The following is a 22,465-nucleotide window of genomic DNA, read 5'->3' as shown; positions in this document are numbered from 1 at the left end:
CATTTCAACATTAATCAACAGTATAATGAACATAATATAAACTGTGCAGCTGTGTGCAGCTTGACCTGAACAGAGAAATGATAGACAATAAAATATCAGTCTCATGATATAGGTATAAGGGAATTACAAGTATACGTGGAGTCTCATACTGACATGTTAACCCATCATCCCAGTATGAGCCCCAGTATCACTGTAAAGAACCATATACAGGTAATGGGGTCTGTACATGGATGTTGGTTTACATACTGAGAAGTAATTGAAATAATGTTTACACCCAACATCTCAAAACAAACACTTTTTTGACCCAATACCTCTGTAGAATTCCATATTTCCTAAAAAAAAAAAAAAAAATGGTCTTGACAGTCATTGACAAATGTTTTTAAGTGTTAATAAATTGGATAATAAATGATTTCCTCTCTTTAAAAAAACACTCCACATATTTGCGGTTTCTCAGCTTTATTTTAACCTCTATTACAAACATATATATCCTTCATTCAATAAGGGGAGAGGAATTTGTCCCTAAGTAGAGTGCTTGAGCAACTTATTGTTTGCCCGTGAGGGTGTAGAGGGTCAAGTGCCTCGTAGCTCCAGTAGGGGGTAGTAATGCAACACCAAATACCGCAGCTGCTGTGAAAGCCTCTCAGAAGAAGAAGACGACGAAGAAGGAGGAGGAAGGAGAGTGTTTCGATACCAGGCCGCGACCTGTAACCGAAAAAAGGTTACGTAACTTCGAAAATTTTGATTTCATCTAAGCGCTGTGTGACCTGCCGGGAAGGAGACGTCGAGACGAGTCTATACAGCAGCACATTTCCGCCGTTTTTTTGACTTTGGCACATCATTTCTTCAATTTAAAACGGTAACGTCGATGTTTGCTAATGCAGCTAGCTCGCTGCCGCCATATTTACACTTCACTGATAACTTAGCGCCTGTTTTTCCAAAGTAAATATTATTTGTTTTACTGTAAGCATGCTAGAGTAATTATGATTGCAGTCTTGGCGGTCATGTATATCGATATTTATGCTGTTAATCGAGTCAAATGTAACCGTAACTTAATAACAATAAGGGTCATTGAAATAAGCTAACGTTGAGACGACGGATGTGGCTAGTTCGCATTTAGCTTCGTGTTGAGTGCAACGCGTGTTTATCCTTTTGGTACCGCTTTACACTACACATGTGTTGGTTTCTTATCTCTGTTGAAACTGTAATCCTACGATTGTAACACGTCTTACAATTTGTATTTAAACTGATCATATTCAATGTGGAATTTGTGATATTAAGCGAAGTTAATATTAACTCGTCGAAGCGTATTGTTATCACATAAGACTAAGTAGTATGAGAAGTCCGAGCCGGAACTGGCGAGTTTGGAATTTGTATTTAATTCGACTTAAACAATTAATTGATTATCAGTTACCAATTTTCTTTTATGTTGAGTGAACAAATCTTGTGACCAGCTGCATCAAAACTCATTCTCCACTTTCTCGGTTTAACGTGGTTACTCGCAGTAAATATAGTTACCGTATTTGTGAACATGTAAAAGTATTCATTGTTTCTTCCTTTTCACAGGATCATCATGGCTGATGATTTAGACGTTGAGGCCATGCTGGAGGCTCCATACAGAAAGGTGGGTTCAGGATTACAGAGACGAGGCCTGTTTCACTGTTATGATTTACTCTTGAGTCCTTTTATATTTGCTACTGTGACAAAGTTTACTTGAATGTTGTGTGGTGTGTGATTGAGTATTTAAAACGCAATACAGAATTATAAATAAATCCACATCTATCTCTCTTTATAGACTTCCCTAATGATATCTCACCTCTACTCCCATGAATTCATCTTTGATTCCACTGTGAACTGTGAAAAAAAGGAAGGTAGTTATTGCGCATATACTGATGTACTGTGGTTCACCTTAGGACTAAAAGAGATTCAACCTAGAACATCCAATCCCTATTCGGTTGCTACAAGGTGAATGCCAATGGTTGATAAGCCCATCTTTATCTGTCCAGCAGAGGAGGCAGTATTCAGATTTACAATCTGCATGCCACTACTGTCTCTGGATGTGCAGTCATTTAGTCAGATTTAAACCTATGTTATGATATGAAAAATCATGTGTCCTGTGATGTGTGACTTCGACAAGAAGGGATCCCTTTGTCACTTATAAGTAATTCAACCTTAACCAAATTCCCTTTGAGCAAGATTCATCATGTATTAAGTTAACAAAGGAGACTGAATTGTGATTGATTGTCAAACTACAATTGTTCTCGTTTAGAAGTTGTAGTTTGACAACAATATGTTTGAAAATGGAAAGATTTGAGCTGCAGAGTTTTGTTGTGCAAGCACATGAGCCATGTCATAATTTTATGGCTAAATACAGGTAAATAATTTTCTCTTGCTCGTAAATATGAATACTGCCTCTTTGCCTTAGTCAACTGTAATGTGACTCAGCATCTTGATTTTGCATGCTACACAACACCACAGATATTGATATATTACTAGAATGACTGTAAAATAGATACTTCTATATAGTGTCATTGTATTATAAAGTGAGTTACCTTTCACTTTTTAAGTTAGTAATTCCTTCTTAAGTCAAAAGGTTGTGAGTATGACTTTATAATGCAAACTAAATATATTGGTAGTGTAACACGTGGCTGAATTAATGGATTTTATAATTTTTTACTTTTTTTTTTATTCATTTATTTTCTTGGGCGTCAATATTACTAAGAAGTGTGAATCCCTGTTTGCTTCAGGGCAAGATGTGTGACAGAGGTGGCATCGAGCTCTTACAGTCCAAGAACGAAAATGGGTGAAGATCACTGGACTGACACCAACCACACAGGATCTCTTTTAGTGGCCGTGGGCCATACGTGGTCACATGATTAGGCACAAATAGTGGCATTGGTACGACCTATTAGAAGGGGAATGGTGGAGATGACCTGACAATTGTCAAAGCTTCCTGAACTCAGCTAATATGTTGGACACCCTCCCTTATCTTTGCTTTGTTACATTAAGTACTGAGCAGCCTTGTTTAAAAAAAAAAAAAAAAAAAAAACAACAGTGGGATGGGAAGCTATTGGGGTGGTGGAAGGACACTGTCCAGTCATGACAGTAGGAAGTTTGAAGTATTATTATTAATTGAATATATTCTGCATTTTCTCTTGTCCCCCCCCATCCCCTTTACCTTGACGACTTGAAATGTTTCATCTACGTCCTCATGATGTTCTTCTATCAACCTTGCTTAGGATGAGATCAAGTCCTCTCATGCAAACGGACATGACGACCAGAACAAGAAGTAAGTTTTGAAAATCTGCCATAATAGCTCTATTTCTCTGAAACACACGTAACTTGTCCATTTAATTCACTTTTCACTATGATAGCAGTGCTGTAACATGTTTTTTTCTAGGAAAAGGAGGAGCCGAAGCAGGAGCCGGAGCCCAGGCTCTAAGAAGAGAAGAAGCAGAAGCAAAGACAAGAAGAAGGGTAAGAAGAGGAGCCGGAGCCGAGAAAAAAAAAGAAGCCGCAGCAGAGAGCGCCATCGCAGCCGCTCCCGGAGCAAGGAACGATCTGGGCGGTACAGAGCACGCAGGAGTCCTGTGTATGTGACCTTTTAAATTTGATAGTGTATACACACAGGGATCACTTTATTAGGCACACCTGTAAAATGTAATGCGATCCAGTACAACTCCTAAGCCAAAAAAATTCCACCTTTACACATATGCGTTTAGCAGATGACGTCTCTTGTTTTCTGAAGTGCAAAGAAGTAAATACAACACCTGCAGCAAATGAACATAAAAAATAAGCCTTTCTTCCAAAGTTACAATTTATTACATGAATACAAAATGACAAAAAAAAGAAAAAAAATCAATCAGTGTCTGTGTGCAAAAGTTTGAGTACCATGCAAAGTCAGTACTTAGTAGCCCCCAACCTTTTTGCCAGCTACTCTCATGCTAGCTAAGCATGAGGGTGGAAATATTCTGCTTTGAGTGGAGTGTGCAATAGCCACTTATAGGAAACAGTGCACAGAGAGAGAGAAGAATAGACTCCACTAAATATCAGCAAATACTGAATGCAGATGTCCTGTCGTGAGTCAAGAAAGTGAAACTGAAAAGACGCTGGCTTCTGCAACAGGACAGTGATCCAAAGCAGAACTCAAAACTCACTGTAAACTACTTCAAGAAACACAAGCTGAAGCTTTTGGAACAGCCATCACAGTCCCCTGAGAGAAAGCTCATTGAAAATCTGGGGGTAAATTTTAAACATGGTGTGCTTCCAAGTGAAGAGTGAGTGAAATTACTATTGCCCAAACTTTTGTGCAGGCTACAATTACTGTTTATGACTGTTTACTGTAGGGATTGTATTTACTACGTTTCTCTTCAAAAACCAAAGAAAATCTAATTAGCCCAGGGGGTACAAACCTTTGCATACAGCTGTGCTGAATTAACATCTCTCCAGAAGCTTAAACAAACACTGACCTTTATAAGATTCATAAAAGAAGAATATGTTGTACTGGATTGCACTAGAATGTATAGGATATATGTAAAAGAAATGTCCTGGGAGTGTATGTAGTTACCAATAACTTATGAAATGTTAAGAAAGCACTGAAATGATTTCTGTTTGTGTTGGGACGGTGTTTTCTCAAGGTGTTACTCAAACAGGACAAATTTTGAATGCCCCCTTTTTTGGTCACACGTTGCCCACAAAAAGTAATTATTCTGGCTTGTGTTTTCAGCCGGAAACGTTCCAAAAGCCGGAGCCCCTTCAAAAAAGACAAGAGTCCCATCAGGTGAGATGAATATATTCACATTTTGTATGCTGCTTGATGATGTCAAACCCAAAGATGTTCTCCAAACACACTCTTGAGTTTGTTTTTTGAGGGAGATATTTAATCAATTATTTTTATCATTTTTGTCTTTTTAGGCAACCAATTGACAATCTAACACCAGAAGAGAGGGATGCCCGCACAGTTTTCTGTATGCAGCTCGCTGCGAGAATCAGAGCTCGAGACCTGGAGGATTTTTTCTCAGCTGTTGGAAAAGTGAGTTGATATATATGTTGATATTCAGTCATGTTATTGTTGTGTATAATCCAGCAAGTCTTTGTGTAGAAACAACGTATTAACACATCACTGTTTCTTTTCTGAAGGTCAGAGATGTGAGGATGATCTCAGACAGAAACTCGAGGAGATCAAAGGGCATTGCGTACATAGAGTTTGTGGAGGCTTCCTCTGTACCACTGGCGATTGGATTGACTGGCCAGAGGCTTCTAGGAGTTCCCATCATCGTCCAGGCCTCTCAGGTGGGTGCCTTGACCTCATGGCAACTTCATCTAAATAAAGTGCAACTGGATTATTTCCATCCAGTGTGACTGAATGTATTAATAGCCAGCGCTGTGCTTCAGCAGCAGAGGACTGTCTGTGTGCCCCAAACACTGACCTGTCTTACTCTCAGCATACTCACTATGATATGAAATGTTTATAAATATCAAACAAATCCATGTTAGAAATGCAGCAAAGAGCTTAAAATGTGAACAAATATGTTGTCTGCCAACACCCTCCAGTTAAACATTTTTCAAATAAAAACTAATTTAGCTGAGATTACACTGGTCTGGAACAAATCAGGTATTTATACATGGCAGCTCCTAATGTTTGATACATATTGAATTAAGATAATTGCATTACACTTTCCACATGTAATTACAGGCTGAGAAAAACAGAGCAGCAGCCGCTGCCAATAATCTACAGAAGGGCAGTTCGGGTCCGATGCGGCTGTATGTGGGCTCGCTGCATTTCAACATTACTGAAGAAATGCTTCGAGGGATCTTTGAGCCTTTTGGAAAGGTCAGGACCAAGTTTCATAAACAAATGAAAATTTATTTTTATGTTTTTGTGCTGATGCATTTGTTACAACCTTCTGCATTTGTGTGTTTTGTTTCCAAAGATTGAGGGAATCCAGCTCATGATGGATAGTGAGACAGGACGATCCAAAGGATATGGCTTCATATCGGTAAGTAAAGGGCCTGTATTTCATTAACAGTGCTGTAGTGTTTGCAGTTAGTCTGGCTCTTACCACTTTGCCTTTTCAAGTTCGCAGATGCAGAATGTGCAAAAAAGGCCTTGGAGCAGCTGAACGGGTTTGAGCTGGCCGGACGTCCGATGAAGGTGGGGCATGTTACAGAGCGCTCAGACTCATCAACAGCCAGTTCTTTCCTGGACAATGATGAACTAGAGAGGACCGGCATTGACCTCGGCACCACAGGGCGTTTGCAACTTATGGCTCGACTAGCAGAAGGTTGGTTATACACTGTGTCAGGTTTGTGTCATGTTGACAGCACATGCATCAAAAGAAGTTACTTATTTGGATTAAGAAAGTCAAACTACATTTCTTCAAGAAACCATTTGATTTAGTGTCTTAAATCTTTCCTCTCTCTCTCTCTCTCTCTCTCTCTCTCTCTCTCTCTCTCTCTCTCTCTCTCTCCACAGGAACTGGTCTGAAGATTCCTCCGGCTGCTCAGCAGGCTCTACAGATGACCGGGTCCATACCGTTTGGAAACATTGCTGCTCCAGGTGAGGCTCTGCGTGATGAAAAACATTTTGTGTCTTTTTGCTTTTAGAGAATTCATTGACAAATTCTTATTCTTTTTACTCCAGCTGTTCCAACTCCAGCTCCAAGCCAAGCCTTGAACCTCCCATCACAGCCACTGGCCACACACTGCCTTCAGCTGTCCAACCTGTTCAACCCACAAGCGTAAGGATATTGCCATTTTGATGGGTTCAATTTTTTAAAGTTTGTCTTTAAAAAGAAAAAAAAAAACAAAGAAAAACACATGCACATTGAAAGAGTTTTTGGTCTGCTTAATCATTCCTCTTGTCCACATGGGCTGTGAGTTAGACAAATCAAATTAGAGTTACATTAATACCAAATTCCTACTCTTGCTGCTGATCTTCTGTTGCAGCTCAGTCATTTTTACACAGAATGAGAACTGCATTTCTTCCCTCCAGTCTCTTTGCGGACAGTATATACAGAAGAGGCAAGAACCCTTTCAATGTTAATATGGGCATGCCAACGTTGTCTTAAGATGTCCTTGAAAATTGTCCCCTTTGTCTCAGAAATGTTTACAATCTGGGCTTTTGAAGCCACAGTATTCCTGGCATTACTGTATATTCTTTATGTTTTTCAGGGAAAATGATCCCAGCTGGGCCTCTGAGATCCAAGATGATGTGATTGAGGAGTGCAACAAACATGGAGGAATTGTTCACATTTATGTTGACAAGAACTCAGCTCAAGTAAGTTGAAGCAAACAAAGTCTAAGTGAATGAGAAGACTCAGATCACCCAAGGTCTATATGCCAGTTAAGGGTTTTTGCCACATTAAACTTCAGACATTTAATACCTCGAGAGTTGAGTTCAAGAGCTTCTTATCTGTTGTAGCCATAGTGCTTCCTACAGATTTGAATCTTCTGCGACATATTTTTATGTTCAGACATTTTTCAGGTCTAAAGCTGTGAACTACTTAAATATAAAGGGCATGTTTTTTTGTAATCGTCTCTTTTTTTTTCATTCTCACAGGGCAACGTGTACGTGAAGTGTCCCTCGATACCAGCAGCGATGGCAACTGTAAATGCACTTCACGGACGCTGGTTTGCAGGTATGTGATGCCACTCAGTTATGAATCCTTAACAATAAACAAAATGTGGAAAAACGTTCTCCAAGTTTTAACTTTTTTTTTTCTTTCCTTTCTAGGCAAAATGATAACAGCTGCCTACGTTCCCTTACCCACCTACCATAACCTTTTCCCTGATTCAGTAACGGCAAAGCAGCTTCTAATGCCGGCACGTCGATAGTCGATAGTAGAGACATGCTTACGAAAGGCAGTGTAAATACATTTGTTTGCATTCATGGAGATGTCATTGAAATAGACGCATTGAAGTTAGTTGGCTGTGTGTAATAAAAGTTGCCTCAAGTTCACAAGATCACCATTTAAAATTAGACATTTTCTTTTCCCAGTTGCTTTTCAATTTTTTGTGGGTTTGTGTTGTAAACTACCACTGAGGAGTAATCTGCAGGTATCTATTGGTCTGTATGTTTTTAAATATTACTGTCTTATCTGCTTGTTTAAATCCACAGTTTTAGATTTAAAATAAATTGCAAAGAGTCACAAAAATGTGTTGGGTTAATAGGCCTTAAATGCCAAAAGTATATCAATGTCAACAATAATTCTTTGTAACTTTTTACAGCCACAATTTCATTTTTTGTATGAAGGCTCCCAATAAACTTTGGCTAATTTGACAATTCATTTTATGTATTTGTCTCCTTTTTGGGAGTTTATCAGTTCCAGGTTCAAATAAAAAAAGCTGCAAGCAGCGATGGGCGGGCCCTTGCACCCCTTGCGAGCTGCAGGAGTCACAGCCAGGTCAGCCACGCAGCCATACACTACAGTCCTCCTATTTCCTCTCTCCTGCTCTTCTCCCCAGAGAAGCACAGCAGTATACAGCATCAGAAAAGACATGGCCCCCTCCCTGCAGGGGGCACTATGAGTGTATCATCATATGAGCATATAAGTGAGTTGAGTGTGAAGGTCATTCTGATTATCTGTGCAGAGCAAACGTAATTTGGTTTAACGGACAGTATGTTATTTGTAAATTAGTGTTAAGAGTTTGTGTGGATATTTCAATGGTGTTATTTTCAGCCACATATATGTTAAGAACACCAGGATGTCCTTGGTTAAATATATCCTGGAAAAAGTTAACTTTAATGGACATTTGTACTGAGTTGTTTATGTGACTACATCTGTATTGTGGTTACAAGAAAGTTGCACGTTAAAAAGTATCATGAAGTTTGTCAGAGGATAACTCATGCAGTCAGTGTTCAGTTTGAGAGATGTTGATGAAGCAGGTTAATGGAGCCTGTTGTGTGAAAAACACAAATACGGCCGTAAGTCGTCAAAATATGCCAAAAAAAAGTGATTTTTAGTAGGACCTCAAAATGTCATAGAACATGTCATACAGCCGTAAGTCGTCAAAATATGCCAAAAAAGTCATACTTTTGTTAGACCTCAAAATGTCATAAAAAACATCATACAATAGTAAGGCGTCAAAATCAGCCAAAAAATGTCAAAAAAATTTTTGGCCTCAAAATGTCATAAAAATGGTCATAGTATAGTAAGGCGTCAAAATCGGCCAAAAAATGTCAATAATTATTTTAGCCTCAAAATGTCCAAATAAATGGTCATAGGCGTAAAAAAGTCACATTTTAGTATGACCTCAAAATGTCATAAAAAAACATCATAGAATAGCAAGGCGTCAAAATCGGCCAAAAAAAGTCAAAAATTTTTTTGACCTCAAAATGTCATAAAAAACGTCATAGTATAGTATGGCGTTTTTTTCGGCCAAAAAAAGTCAAAAATTTTTTTGACCTCAAAATGTCATAAAAAACGTCATAGTATAGTATGGCGTTTTTTTCGGGCAAAAAAAGTCAAAAAAATTTTTGACCTCAAAATGTCATAAAAAACGTCATAGTATAGTATGGCGTATTTTTCACGCAAAAAAAGTCAAAAAATTTTTTGACCTCAAAATGTCATAAAAAACGTCATAGTATAGTAAGGCGTCAAAATCGGACAAAAAAAGTCAAAAATTTTTTTGACCTCAAAATGTCATAAAAAACGTCATAGTGTCGTAAGGCGTCAAAATCGGACAAAATAAGTCAAAATTTTTTTTGACCTCAAAATGTCATAAAAAACGTCATAGTATAGTATGGCGTTTTTTTCGGGCAAAAAAAGTCAAAAAAATTTTTGACCTCAAAATGTCATAAAAAACGTCATAGTATAGTATGGCGTATTTTTCACGCAAAAAAAGTCAAAAAATTTTTTGACCTCAAAATGTCATAAAAAACGTCATAGTATAGTAAGGCGTCAAAATCGGACAAAAAAAGTCAAAAAATTTTTTGACCTCAAAATGTCATAAAAAACATCATAGTATAGTATGGCGTTTTTTTCAGGCAAAAAAAGTCAAAAAAAATTTTGACCTCAAAATGTCATAAAAAACGTCATAGTATAGTAAGGCGTCAAAATCGGACAAAAAAAGTCAAAATTTTTTTTGACCTCAAAATGTCATAAAAAACGTCATAGTATAGTAAGGCGTCAAAATCGGACAAAAAAAGTCAAAAAAATTTTTGACCTCAAAATGTCATAAAAAACGTCGTAGTATAGTATGGTGTTTTTTTCGGCGAAAAAAGTCAAAAAAATTTTTGACCTCAAAATGTCATAAAAAACGTCATAGTATAGTAAGGCGTCAAAATTGGACAAAAAAAGTCAAAAAAATTTTTGACCTCAAAATGTCATAAAAAACGTCATAGTATAGTATGGTAATTTTTTCGGTCAAAAAAAGTCAAAAATTTTTTTGACCTCAAAATGTCATAAAAAACGTCATAGTATAGTATGGCGTCAAAATCGGACAAAAAAAGTCAAAAAAAATTTTGACCTCAAAATGTCATAAAAAACGTCATAGTATAGTAAGGCGTCAAAATTGGACAAAAAAAGTCAAAAAAATTTTTGACCTCAAAATGTCATAAAAAACGTCATAGTATAGTAAGGCGTCAAAATCGGACAAAAAAAGTCAAAAAATTTTTTGACCTAAAAATGTCATAAAAAACGTCATAGTATAGTATGGTGTTTTTTTCGGCCAAAAAAAGTCAAAAATTTTTTTGACCTAAAAATGTCATAAAAAACGTCATAGTATAGTATGGCGTTTTTTTCGGCCAAAAAAAGTCAAAATTTTTTTTGACCTCAAAATGTCATTAAAAACGTCATAGTATAGTAAGGCGTCAAAATCGGTCAAAAAAAGTCAAAAATTTTTTTGACCTCAAAATGTCATAAAAAACGTCATAGTATAGTATGGCGTTTTTTTCGGGCAAAAAAAGTCAAAAAAATTTTTGACCTCAAAATGTCATAAAAAACGTCATAGTATCGTAAGGTGTCAAAATCGGACAAAAAAAGTCAAAACATTTTTTGACCTAAAAATGTCATAAAAAACGTCATGGTATAGTAAGGCGTCAAAATCGGACAAAAAAAGTCACAAATTTTTTTGACCTCAAAATGTCATAAAAAACGTCATAGTATAGTATGGCATTTTTTTCGGGCAAAAAAAGTCAAAAAAATTTTTGACCTCAAAATGTCATAAAAAACGTCATAGTATAGTAAGGCGTCAAAATTGGACAAAAAAAGTCAAAAAAATTTTTGACCTCAAAATGTCATAAAAAACGTCATAGTATAGTATGGTGTTTTTTTCGGTCAAAAAAAGTCAAAAAATTTTTTGACCTCAAAATGTCATAAAAAACGTCATAGTATAGTATGGCGTCAAAATCGGACAAAAAAAGTCAAAAAAAATTTTGACCTCAAAATGTCATAAAAAACGTCATAGTATAGTAAGGCGTCAAAATTGGACAAAAAAAGTCAAAAAAATTTTTGACCTCAAAATGTCATAAAAAACGTCATAGTATCGTAAGGCGTCAAAATCGGACAAAAAAAGTCAAAAATTTTTTTGACCTCAAAATGTCATAAAAAACGTCATAGTATAGTATGGCGTTTTTTTCGGGCAAAAAAAGTCAAAAAAATTTTTGACCTCAAAATGTCATAAAAAACGTCATAGTATCGTAAGGCGTCAAAATCGGACAAAAAAAGTCAAAAATTTTTTTGACCTCAAAATGTCATAAAAAACGTCATAGTATAGTATGGTGTTTTTTTCGGCCAAAAAAAGTCAAAAATTTTTTTGACCTAAAAATGTCATAAAAAACGTCATAGTATAGTATGGCGTTTTTTTCGGCCAAAAAAAGTCAAAATTTTTTTTGACCTCAAAATGTCATTAAAAACGTCATAGTATAGTAAGGCGTCAAAATCGGTCAAAAAAAGTCACAAATTTTTTTGACCTCAAAATGTCATAAAAAACGTCATAGTATAGTATGGCATTTTTTTCGGGCAAAAAAAGTCAAAAAAATTTTTGACCTCAAAATGTCATAAAAAACGTCATAGTATAGTAAGGCGTCAAAATCGGACAAAAAAAGTCAAAAAAATTTTTGACCTCAAAATGTCATAAAAAACGTCATAGTATAGTATGGTGTTTTTTTCGGCCAAAAAAGTCAAAAAAAATTTTGACCTCAAAATGTCATAAAAAACGTCATAGTATAGTAAGGCGTCAAAATCGGACAAAAAAAGTCAAAAAATTTTTTGACCTCAAAATGTCATAAAAAACGTCATAGTATAGTATGGCGTTTTTTTCGGGCAAAAAAAGTCAAAAAAATTTTTGACCTCAAAATGTCATAAAAAACGTCATAGTATCGTAAGGCGTCAAAATCGGACAAAAAAAGTCAAAAATTTTTTTGACCTAAAAATGTCATAAAAAACGTCATGGTATAGTAAGGCATCAAAATCGGACAAAAAAAGTCACAAATTTTTTTGACCTCAAAATGTCATAAAAAACGTCATAGTATAGTATGGCATTTTTTTCGGGCAAAAAAAGTCAAAAAAATTTTTGACCTCAAAATGTCATAAAAAACGTCATAGTATCGTAAGGCGTCAAAATCGGACAAAAAAAGTCAACATTTTTTTTTACCTCAAAATGTCATAAAAAACGTCAAAGTATAGTATGGCGTTTTTTTCGGCCAAAAAAAGTCAAAAAAATTTTTGACCTCAAAATGTCATAAAAAAAGTCATAGTATAGTATGGCGTATTTTTCACGCAAAAAAAGTCAAACTTTTTTTTGACCTCAAAATGTCATAAAAAACGTCATAGTATAGTAAGGCGTCAAAATTGGACAAAAAAAGTCAAAAAATTTTTTGACCTCAAAATGTCATAAAAAACGTCATAGTATAGTATGGTGTTTTTTTCGGCCAAAAAAAGTCAAAAAAAATTTTGACCTCAAAATGTCATAAAAAACGTCATAGTATAGTAAGGCGTCAAAATTGGACAAAAAAAGTCAAAAAAATTTTTGACCTCAAAATGTCATAAAAAACGTCATAGTATAGTAAGGCGTCAAAATCGGACAAAAAAAGTCAAAAAATTTTTTGACCTCAAAATGTCATAAAAAACGTCATAGTATAGTATGGCGTTTTTTTCGGCCAAAAAAAGTCAAAATTTTTTTTGACCTCAAAATGTCATAAAAAAACGTCATAGTATAGTATGGCGTATTTTTCACGCAAAAAAAGTCAAAAAATTTTTTGACCTCAAAATGTCATAAAAAACGTCATAGTGTCGTAAGGCGTCAAAATCGGACAAAATAAGTCAAAATTTTTTTTGACCTCAAAATGTCATAAAAAACGTCATAGTATAGTATGGCGTTTTTTTCGGGCAAAAAAAGTCAAAAAAATTTTTGACCTCAAAATGTCATAAAAAACGTCATAGTATAGTATGGCGTATTTTTCACGCAAAAAAAGTCAAAAAAATTTTTGACCTCAAAATGTCATAAAAAACGTCATAGTATAGTATGGCGTCAAAATCGGACAAAAAAAGTCAAAAAATTTTTTGACCTCAAAATGTCATAAAAAACGTCATAGTATAGTATGGCGTCAAAATTGGACAAAAAAAGTCAAAAAAAAATTTGACCTCAAACTGTCCTAAAAAGCGTCATGGTATAGTAAGGCGTCAAAATCGGCCAAAAAAAGTCAAAAAAAATTTTGACCTCAAAATGTCATAAAAAACGTCATAGTATAGTAAGGCGTCAAAATTGGACAAAAAAAGTCAAAAAAATTTTTGACCTCAAAATGTCATTAAAAACGTCATAGTATAGTATGGCGTTTTTTTCGGCCAAAAAAAGTCAAAAATTTTTTTGACCTCAAAATGTCATAAAAAACGTCATAGTATAGTATGGCGTTTTTTTCGGGCAAAAAAAGTCAAAAAAATTTTTGACCTCAAAATGTCATAAAAAACGTCATAGTATAGTATGGCGTATTTTTCACGCAAAAAAAGTCAAAAAATTTTTTGACCTCAAAATGTCATAAAAAACGTCATAGTATAGTAAGGCGTCAAAATCGGACAAAAAAAGTCAAAAATTTTTTTGACCTCAAAATGTCATAAAAAATGTCATAGTATAGTAAGGCGTTTTTTTCGGGCAAAAAAAGTCAAAATTTTTTTTGACCTCAAAATGTCATAAAAAACGTCATAGTATAGTATGGCGTATTTTTCACGCAAAAAAAGTCAAAAAATTTTTTGACCTCAAAATGTCATAAAAAACGTCATAGTGTCGTAAGGCGTCAAAATCGGACAAAATAAGTCAAAATTTTTTTTGACCTCAAAATGTCATAAAAAACGTCATAGTATAGTATGGCGTTTTTTTCGGGCAAAAAAAGTCAAAAAAATTTTTGACCTCAAAATGTCATAAAAAACGTCATAGTATAGTATGGCGTATTTTTCACACAAAAAAAGTCAAAAAATTTTTTGACCTCAAAATGTCATAAAAAACGTCATAGTATAGTATGGCGTTTTTTTCGGCCAAAAAAAGTCAAAATTTTTTTTGACCTCAAAATGTCATAAAAAACGTCATACTATAGTATGGCGTCAAAATTGGACAAAAAAAGTCAAAAAAATTTTTGACCTCAAAATGTCATTAAAAACGTCATAGTATAGTATGGCGTTTTTTTCGGCCAAAAAAAGTCAAAAATTTTTTTGACCTCAAAATGTCATAAAAAACGTCATAGTATAGTATGGCGTTTTTTTCGGGCAAAAAAAGTCAAAAAAATTTTTGACCTCAAAATGTCATAAAAAACGTCATAGTATAGTATGGCGTATTTTTCACGCAAAAAAAGTCAAAAAAATTTTTGACCTCAAAATGTCATAAAAAACGTCATAGTATAGTAAGGCGTCAAAATCGGACAAAAAAAGTCAAAAATTTTTTTGACCTCAAAATGTCATAAAAAATGTCATAGTATAGTAAGGCGTTTTTTTCGGGCAAAAAAAGTCAAAATTTTTTTTGACCTCAAAATGTCATAAAAAACGTCATAGTATAGTATGGCGTATTTTTCACGCAAAAAAAGTCAAAAAATTTTTTGACCTCAAAATGTCATAAAAAACGTCATAGTGTCGTAAGGCGTCAAAATCGGACAAAATAAGTCAAAATTCTTTTTTGACCTCAAAATGTCATAAAAAACGTCATAGTATAGTATGGCGTTTTTTTCGGGCAAAAAAAGTCAAAATTTTTTTTGACCTCAAAATGTCATAAAAAACGTCATAGTATAATAAGGCGTCAAAATCGGACAAAAAAAGTCAAAAAAATTTTTGACCTCAAAATGTCATAAAAAACGTCATAGTATAGTATGGTGTTTTTTTCGGCCAAAAAAGTCAAAAAAATTTTTGACCTCAAAATGTCATAAAAAACGTCATAGTATAGTAAGGCGTCAAAATTGGACAAAAAAAGTCAAAAAAATTTTTGACCTCAAAATGTCATAAAAAACGTCATAGTATAGTATGGTGTTTTTTTCGGTCAAAAAAAGTCAAAAATTTTTTTGACCTCAAAATGTCATAAAAAACGTCATAGTATAGTATGGCGTCAAAATCGGACAAAAAAAGTCAAAAAAAAATTTGACCTCAAAATGTCATAAAAAACGTCATAGTATAGTAAGGCGTCAAAATTGGACAAAAAAAGTCAAAAAAATTTTTGACCTCAAAATGTCATTAAAAACGTCATAGTATAGTATGGCGTTTTTTTTCGGGCAAAAAAAGTCAAAAAAAATTTTGACCTCAAAATGTCATAAAAAACGTCATACTATAGTATGGCGTCAAAATTGGACAAAAAAAGTCAAAAAAATTTTTGACCTCAAAATGTCATAAAAAACGTCATAGTATAGTAAGGCGTCAAAATTGGACAAAAAAAGTCAAAAAAATTTTTGACCTCAAAATGTCATAAAAAACGTCATAGTATAGTATGGCGTTTTTTTCGGGCAAAAAAAGTCAAAAAAATTTTTGACCTCAAAATGTCATAAAAAACGTCATAGTATCGTAAGGCGTCAAAATCGGACAAAAAAAGTCACAAATTTTTTTGACCTCAAAATGTCATAAAAAACGTCATAGTATAGTATGGCATTTTTTTCGGGCAAAAAAAGTCAAAAAAATTTTTGACCTCAAAATGTCATAAAAAACGTCATAGTATAGTAAGGCGTCAAAATTGGACAAAAAAAGTCAAGAAAAATTTTGACCTCAAAATGTCATAAAAAACGTCATAGTATAGTAAGGCGTCAAAATCGGACAAAAAAAGTCAAAAAATTTTTGACCTCAAAATGTCATAAAAAACGTCATAGTATAGTATGGCGTTTTTTTCGGCCAAAAAAAGTCAAAAAATTTTTTGACCTCAAAATGTCATAAAAAACGTCATAGTATAGTAAGGCGTCAAAATCGGACAAAAAAAGTCAAAAATTTTTTTGACCTCAAAATGTCATAAAAAACGTCATAGTATAGTATGGCGTTTTTTTCGGGCAAAAAAAGTCAAAATTTTTTTTGACCTCAAAATGTCATAAAAAACGTCATAGTATAGTATGGTGTATTTTTCACGCAAAAAAAGTCAAAAAATTTTTTGACCTCAAAATGTCATAAAAACGTCATAGTGTCGTAAGGCGTCAAAATCGGACAAAATAAGTCAAAATTTTTTTTGACCTCAAAATGTCATAAAAAACGTCATAGTATAGTATGGCGTTTTTTTCGGGCAAAAAAAGTCAAAAAAATTTTTGACCTCAAAATGTCATAAAAAACGTCATAGTATAGTATGGCGTATTTTTCACGCAAAAAAAGTCAAAAAAATTTTTGACCTCAAAATGTCATAAAAAACGTCATAGTATAGTATGGCGTTTTTTTCGGCCAATAAAAGTCAAAATTTTTTTTGACCTCAAAATGTCATAAAAAACGTCATACTATAGTATGGCGTCAAAATTGGACAAAAAAAGTCAAAAAATTTTTTACCTCAAAATGTCATAAAAAACGTCATAGTATAGTAAGGCGTCAAAGTCGGACAAAAAAAGTCAAAAATTTTTTTGACCTCAAAATGTCATAAAAAACGTCATAGTATAGTATGGCGTTTTTTTCGGGCAAAAAAAGTAAAAAAAATTTTTTGACCTCAAAATGTCATAAAAAACGTCATAGTATAATAAGGCGTCAAAATCGGACAAAAAAAGTCAAAAAATTTTTTGACCTCAAAATGTCATAAAAAACGTCATACTATAGTATGGCGTTTTCTTCGGCCAAAAAAAGTCCAAATTTTTTTTGACCTCAAAATGTCATAAAAAACGTCATAGTATAGTAAGGCGTCAAAATCGGACAAAAAAAGTCAAAAAAATTTTTGACCTCAAAATGTCATAAAAAACGTCATAGTATAGTAAGGCGTCAAAATTGGACAAAAAAAGTCAAAAAAATTTTTGACCTCAAAATGTCATAAAAAACGTCATAGTATAGTAAGGCGTCAAAATCGGACAAAAAAAGTCAAAAAATTTTTTGACCTCAAAATGTCATAAAAAACGTCATAGTATCGTAAGGCGTCAAAATCGGACAAAATAAGTCAAAAAAATTTTTGACCTCAAAATGTCATAAAAAACGTAATAGTATAGTATGGCGTCAAAATCGGACAAAAAAAGTCAAAAATTTTTTTGACCTAAAAATGTCATAAAAAACGTCATGGTATAGTAAGGCGTCAAAATCGGACAAAAAAAGTCACAAATTTTTTTGACCTCAAAATGTCATAAAAAACGTCATAGTATAGTATGGCGTTTTTTTCGGCAAAAAAAAAGTCAAAAAAATTTTTGACCTCAAAATGTCATAAAAAACGTCATAGTATAGTAAGGCGTCAAAATCGGACAAAAAAAATGAAAAAAATTTTTGACCTCATAATGTCATAAAAAACGTCATAGTATAGTATGGTGTTTTTTTCGGCCAAAAAAAGTCAAAAAAATTTTTTAACCTCAAAATGTCATAAAAAACGTCATAGTGTCGTAAGGCGTCAAAATCGGACAAAATAAGTCAAAATTTTTTTTGACCTCAAAATGTCATAAAAAACGTCATACTATAGTATGGCGTTTTTTTCGGCCAAAAAAAGTCTAAATTTTTTTTAACCTCAAAATGTCATAAAAAACGTCATAGTATAGTAAGGCGTCAAAATCGGACAAAAAAAGTCAAAAAAAGTTTTGACCTCAAAATGTCATAAAAAACGTCATAGTATAGTATGGTGTTTTTTTCGGCCAAAAAAGTCAAAAAAATTTTTGACCTCAAAATGTCATAAAAAACGTCATAGTATAGTATGGCGTTTTTTTCGGGCAAAAAAAGTCAAAAAAATTTTTGACCTCAAAATGTCATAAAAAACGTCATAGTATAGTAAGGCGTCAAAATCGGACAAAAAAAGTCAAAAAAATTTTTGACCTCAAAATGTCATAAAAAACGTCATACTATAGTATGCCGTTTTCTTCGGCCAAAAAAAGTCAAAATTTTTTTTGACCTCAAAATGTCATAAAAAACGTCATAGTATAGTAAGGCGACAAAATCGGACAAAAAAAGTCAAAAAAATTTTTGACCTCAAAATGTCATAAAAAACGTCATAGTATAGTAAGGCGTCAAAATTGGACAAAAAAAGTCAAAAAAATTTTTGACCTCAAAATGTCATAAAAAACGTCATAGTATAGTAAGGCGTCAAAATCGGACAAAAAAAGTCAAAAAATTTTTTGACCTCAAAATGTCATAAAAAACGTCATAGTATAGTATGGTGTTTTTTTCGGCCAAAAAAATTCAAAAAAAATTTTGACCTCAAAATGTCATAAAAAACGTCATAGTATAGTAAGGCGTCAAAATTGGACAAAAAAAAGTCAAAAAAAATTTTGACCTCAAAATGTCATAAAAAACATCATAGTATGGCGTATTTTTCCCGCAAAAAAAGTCAAAAAATTTTTTGACCTCAAAATGTCATAAAAAACCTCATAGTATAGTATGGCGTTTTTTTCGGCCAAAAAAAGTCAAAATTTTTTTTGACCTCAAAATGTCATAAAAAACGTCATACTATAGTATGGCGTCAAAATTGGACAAAAAAAGTCAAAAAAATTTTTGACCTCAAAATGTCATTAAAAACGTCATAGTATAGTATGGCGTTTTTTTCGGCCAAAAAAAGTCAAAAATTTTTTTGACCTCAAAATGTCATAAAAAACGTCATAGTATAGTATGGCGTTTTTTTCGGGCAAAAAAAGTCAAAAAAATTTTTGACCTCAAAATGTCATAAAAAACGTCATAGTATAGTATGGCGTATTTTTCACGCAAAAAAAGTCAAAAAATTTTTTGACCTCAAAATGTCATAAAAAACGTCATAGTATAGTAAGGCGTCAAAATCGGACAAAAAAAGTCAAAAATTTTTTTGACCTCAAAATGTCATAAAAAATGTCATAGTATAGTAAGGCGTTTTTTTCGGGCAAAAAAAGTCAAAATTTTTTTTGACCTCAAAATGTCATAAAAAACGTCATAGTATAGTATGGCGTATTTTTCACGCAAAAAAAGTCAAAAAATTTTTTGACCTCAAAATGTCATAAAAAACGTCAGTGTCGTAAGGCGTCAAAATCGGACAAAATAAGTCAAAATTTTTTTTGACCTCAAAATGTCATAAAAAACGTCATAGTATAGTATGGCGTTTTTTTCGGGCAAAAAAAGTCAAAAAAATTTTTGACCTCAAAATGTCATAAAAAACGTCATAGTATAGTATGGCGTATTTTTCACGCAAAAAAAGTCAAAAAATTTTTTGACCTCAAAATGTCATAAAAAAACGTCATAGTATAGTATGGCGTTTTTTTCGGCCAAAAAAAGTCAAAATTTTTTTTGACCTCAAAATGTCATAAAAAACGTCATACTATAGTATGGCGTTTTTTTCGGCCAAAAAAAGTCAAAAAAATTTTTGACCTCAAAATGTCATAAAAAACGTCATAGTATAGTAAGGCGTCAAAATCGGACAAAAAAAGTCAAAAAATTTTTTGACCTCAAAATGTCATAAAAAACGTCATAGTATAGTATGGCGTTTTTTTCGGGCAAAAAAAGTCAAAAAAATTTTTGACCTCAAAATGTCATAAAAAACGTCATACTATAGTATGGCGTTTTTTTCGGCCAAAAAACGTCTAAATTTTTTTTGACCTCAAAATGTCATAAAAAACGTCATAGTATAGTAAGGCGTCAAAATCGGACAAAAAAAGTCAAAAAAATTTTTGACCTCAAAATGTCATAAAAAACGTCATAGTATAGTATGGCGTTTTTTTCGGCCAAAAAAAGTCAAAAAAATTTTTGACCTCAAAATGTCATAAAAAACGTCATAGTATTGTAAGGCGTCAAAATCGGACAAAAAAAGTCAAAAATTTTTTTGACCTCAAAATGTCATAAAAAACGTCATAGTATAGTATGGCATTTTGTTCGGGCAAAAAAAGTCAAAAAAATTTTTGACCTCAAAATGTCATAAAAAACGTCATAGTATCGTAAGGCGTCAAAATTGGACAAAAAAAGTCAAAAAAATTTTTGACCTCAAAATGTCATAAAAAACGTCATAGTATAGTATGGCGTCAAAATCGGACAAAAAAAGTCAAAAAAAATTTTGACCTCAAAATGTCATAAAAAACGTCATAGTATAGTAAGGCGTCAAAATTGGATAAAAAAAGTCAAAAAAATTTTGACCTCAAAATGTCATAAAAAACGTCATAGTATAGTAAGGCGTCAAAATTGGACAAAAAAAGTCAAGAAAAATTTTGACCTCAAAATGTCATAAAAAACGTCATAGTATAGTAAGGCGTTTTTTTCGGCCAAAAAAAGTCAAAAAATTTTTTGACCTCAAAATGTCATAAAAAACGTCATAGTATAGTATGGCGTTTTTTTCGGGCAAAAAAAGTCAAAAAATTTTTTGACCTCAAAATGTCATAAAAAACGTCATAGTATAGTAAGGCGTCAAAATCGGACAAAAAAAGTCAAAAATTTTTTTGACCTCAAAATGTCATAAAAAACGTCATAGTATAGTATGGCGTTTTTTTCACGCAAAAAAAGTCAAAATTTTTTTTGACCTCAAAATGTCATAAAAAACGTCATAGTATAGTATGGCGTATTTTTCACGCAAAAAAAGTCAAAAAATTTTTTGACCTCAAAATGTCATAAAAAACGTCATAGTATAGTATGGCGTTTTTTTCGGCCAATAAAAGTCAAAATTTTTTTTGACCTCAAAATGTCATAAAAAACGTCATACTATAGTATGGCGTCAAAATTGGACAAAAAAAGTCAAAAAAATTTTTACCTCAAAATGTCATAAAAAACGTCATAGTATAGTAAGGCGTCAAAGTCGGACAAAAAAAGTCAAAAATTTTTTTGACCTCAAAATGTCATAAAAAACGTCATAGTATAGTATGGCGTTTTTTTCGGGCAAAAAAAGTCAAAAAAATTTTTTGACCTCAAAATGTCATAAAAAACGTCATAGTATAGTAAGGCGTCAAAATCGGACAAAAAAAGTCAAAAAATTTTTTGACCTCAAAATGTCATAAAAAACGTCATACTATAGTATGGCGTTTTCTTCGGCCAAAAAAAGTCAAAAATTTTTTTGACCTCAAAATGTCATAAAAAACGTCATAGTATAGTAAGGCGTCAAAATCGGACAAAAAAAGTCAAAAAAATTTTTGACCTCAAAATGTCATAAAAAACGTCATAGTATAGTAAGGCGTCAAAATCGGACAAAAAAAGTCAAAAAAATTTTTGACCTCAAAATGTCATAAAAAACGTCATAGTATAGTATGGCGTTTTTTTTCGGGCAAAAAAAGTCAAAAAAAATTTTGACCTCAAAATGTCATAAAAAACGTCATACTATAGTATGGCGTTTTTTTCGGCAAAAAAAAAGTCAAAAAAATTTTTGACCTCAAAATGTCATAAAAAACGTCATAGTATAGTAAGGCGTCAAAGTCGGACAAAAAAAGTCAAAAATTTTTTTGACCTCAAAATGTCATAAAAAACGTCATAGTATAGTATGGCGTTTTTTTCGGGCAAAAAAAGTCAAAAAAATTTTTTGACCTCAAAATGTCATAAAAAACGTCATAGTATAGTAAGGCGTCAAAATCGGACAAAAAAAGTCAAAAAATTTTTTGACCTCAAAATGTCATAAAAAACGTCATACTATAGTATGGCGTTTTCTTCGGCCAAAAAAAGTCAAAAATTTTTTTGACCTCAAAATGTCATAAAAAACGTCATAGTATAGTAAGGCGTCAAAATCGGACAAAAAAAGTCAAAAAAATTTTTGACCTCAAAATGTCATAAAAAACGTCATAGTATAGTAAGGCGTCAAAATCGGACAAAAAAAGTCAAAAAATTTTTTGACCTCAAAATGTCATAAAAAACGTCATAGTATCGTAAGGCGTCAAAATCGGACAAAATAAGTCAAAAAAATTTTTGACCTCAAAATGTCATAAAAAACGTAATAGTATAGTATGGCGTCAAAATCGGACAAAAAAAGTCAAAAATTT

The 22,465-nt window shown here is 32.9% G+C and overlaps 1 protein-coding gene across 1 annotated transcript; it reads left to right on the top strand.

The window, feature by feature from the left end:
- The first annotated feature begins 649 nt into the window (after positions 1–649).
- LOC121193296 (RNA-binding protein 39-like) lies at positions 650–8,285 on the top strand. Its single transcript, XM_041055541.1, has 15 exons — positions 650–856; positions 1,564–1,621; positions 3,237–3,286; positions 3,398–3,589; positions 4,724–4,777; positions 4,912–5,029; positions 5,137–5,289; positions 5,693–5,830; positions 5,931–5,996; positions 6,077–6,281; positions 6,473–6,556; positions 6,641–6,737; positions 7,171–7,276; positions 7,559–7,637; positions 7,733–8,285. Exons 2-15 carry the CDS (start codon positions 1,571–1,573, stop codon positions 7,831–7,833), a joined length of 1,494 nt encoding a protein of 497 aa, XP_040911475.1. The 5' UTR covers positions 650–856; positions 1,564–1,570; the 3' UTR covers positions 7,834–8,285.
- Positions 8,286–22,465: the final 14,180 nt, after the last annotated feature.

Source organism: Toxotes jaculatrix, chromosome 2 (genome assembly GCF_017976425.1).
Source record: "Toxotes jaculatrix isolate fToxJac2 chromosome 2, fToxJac2.pri, whole genome shotgun sequence".
In the NCBI taxonomy this organism is placed as follows: domain Eukaryota; kingdom Metazoa; phylum Chordata; class Actinopteri; family Toxotidae; genus Toxotes; species Toxotes jaculatrix.
This window is presented reverse-complemented; position numbering and strand designations above follow the sequence as displayed.

Excerpts from the sequence above, each read along its gene's own strand:
- LOC121193296 (XM_041055541.1), top strand. The coding sequence starts at position 1,571 with ATGGCTGATGATTTAGACGTTGAGGCCATGCTGGAGGCTCCATACAGA. Across the intron at positions 3,590-4,723 it reads AGAGCACGCAGGAGTCCTGT|CCGGAAACGTTCCAAAAGCC; the intron begins GTATGTGACCTT and ends TTGTGTTTTCAG. Across the intron at positions 4,778-4,911 it reads AAAGACAAGAGTCCCATCAG|GCAACCAATTGACAATCTAA; the intron begins GTGAGATGAATA and ends TTGTCTTTTTAG.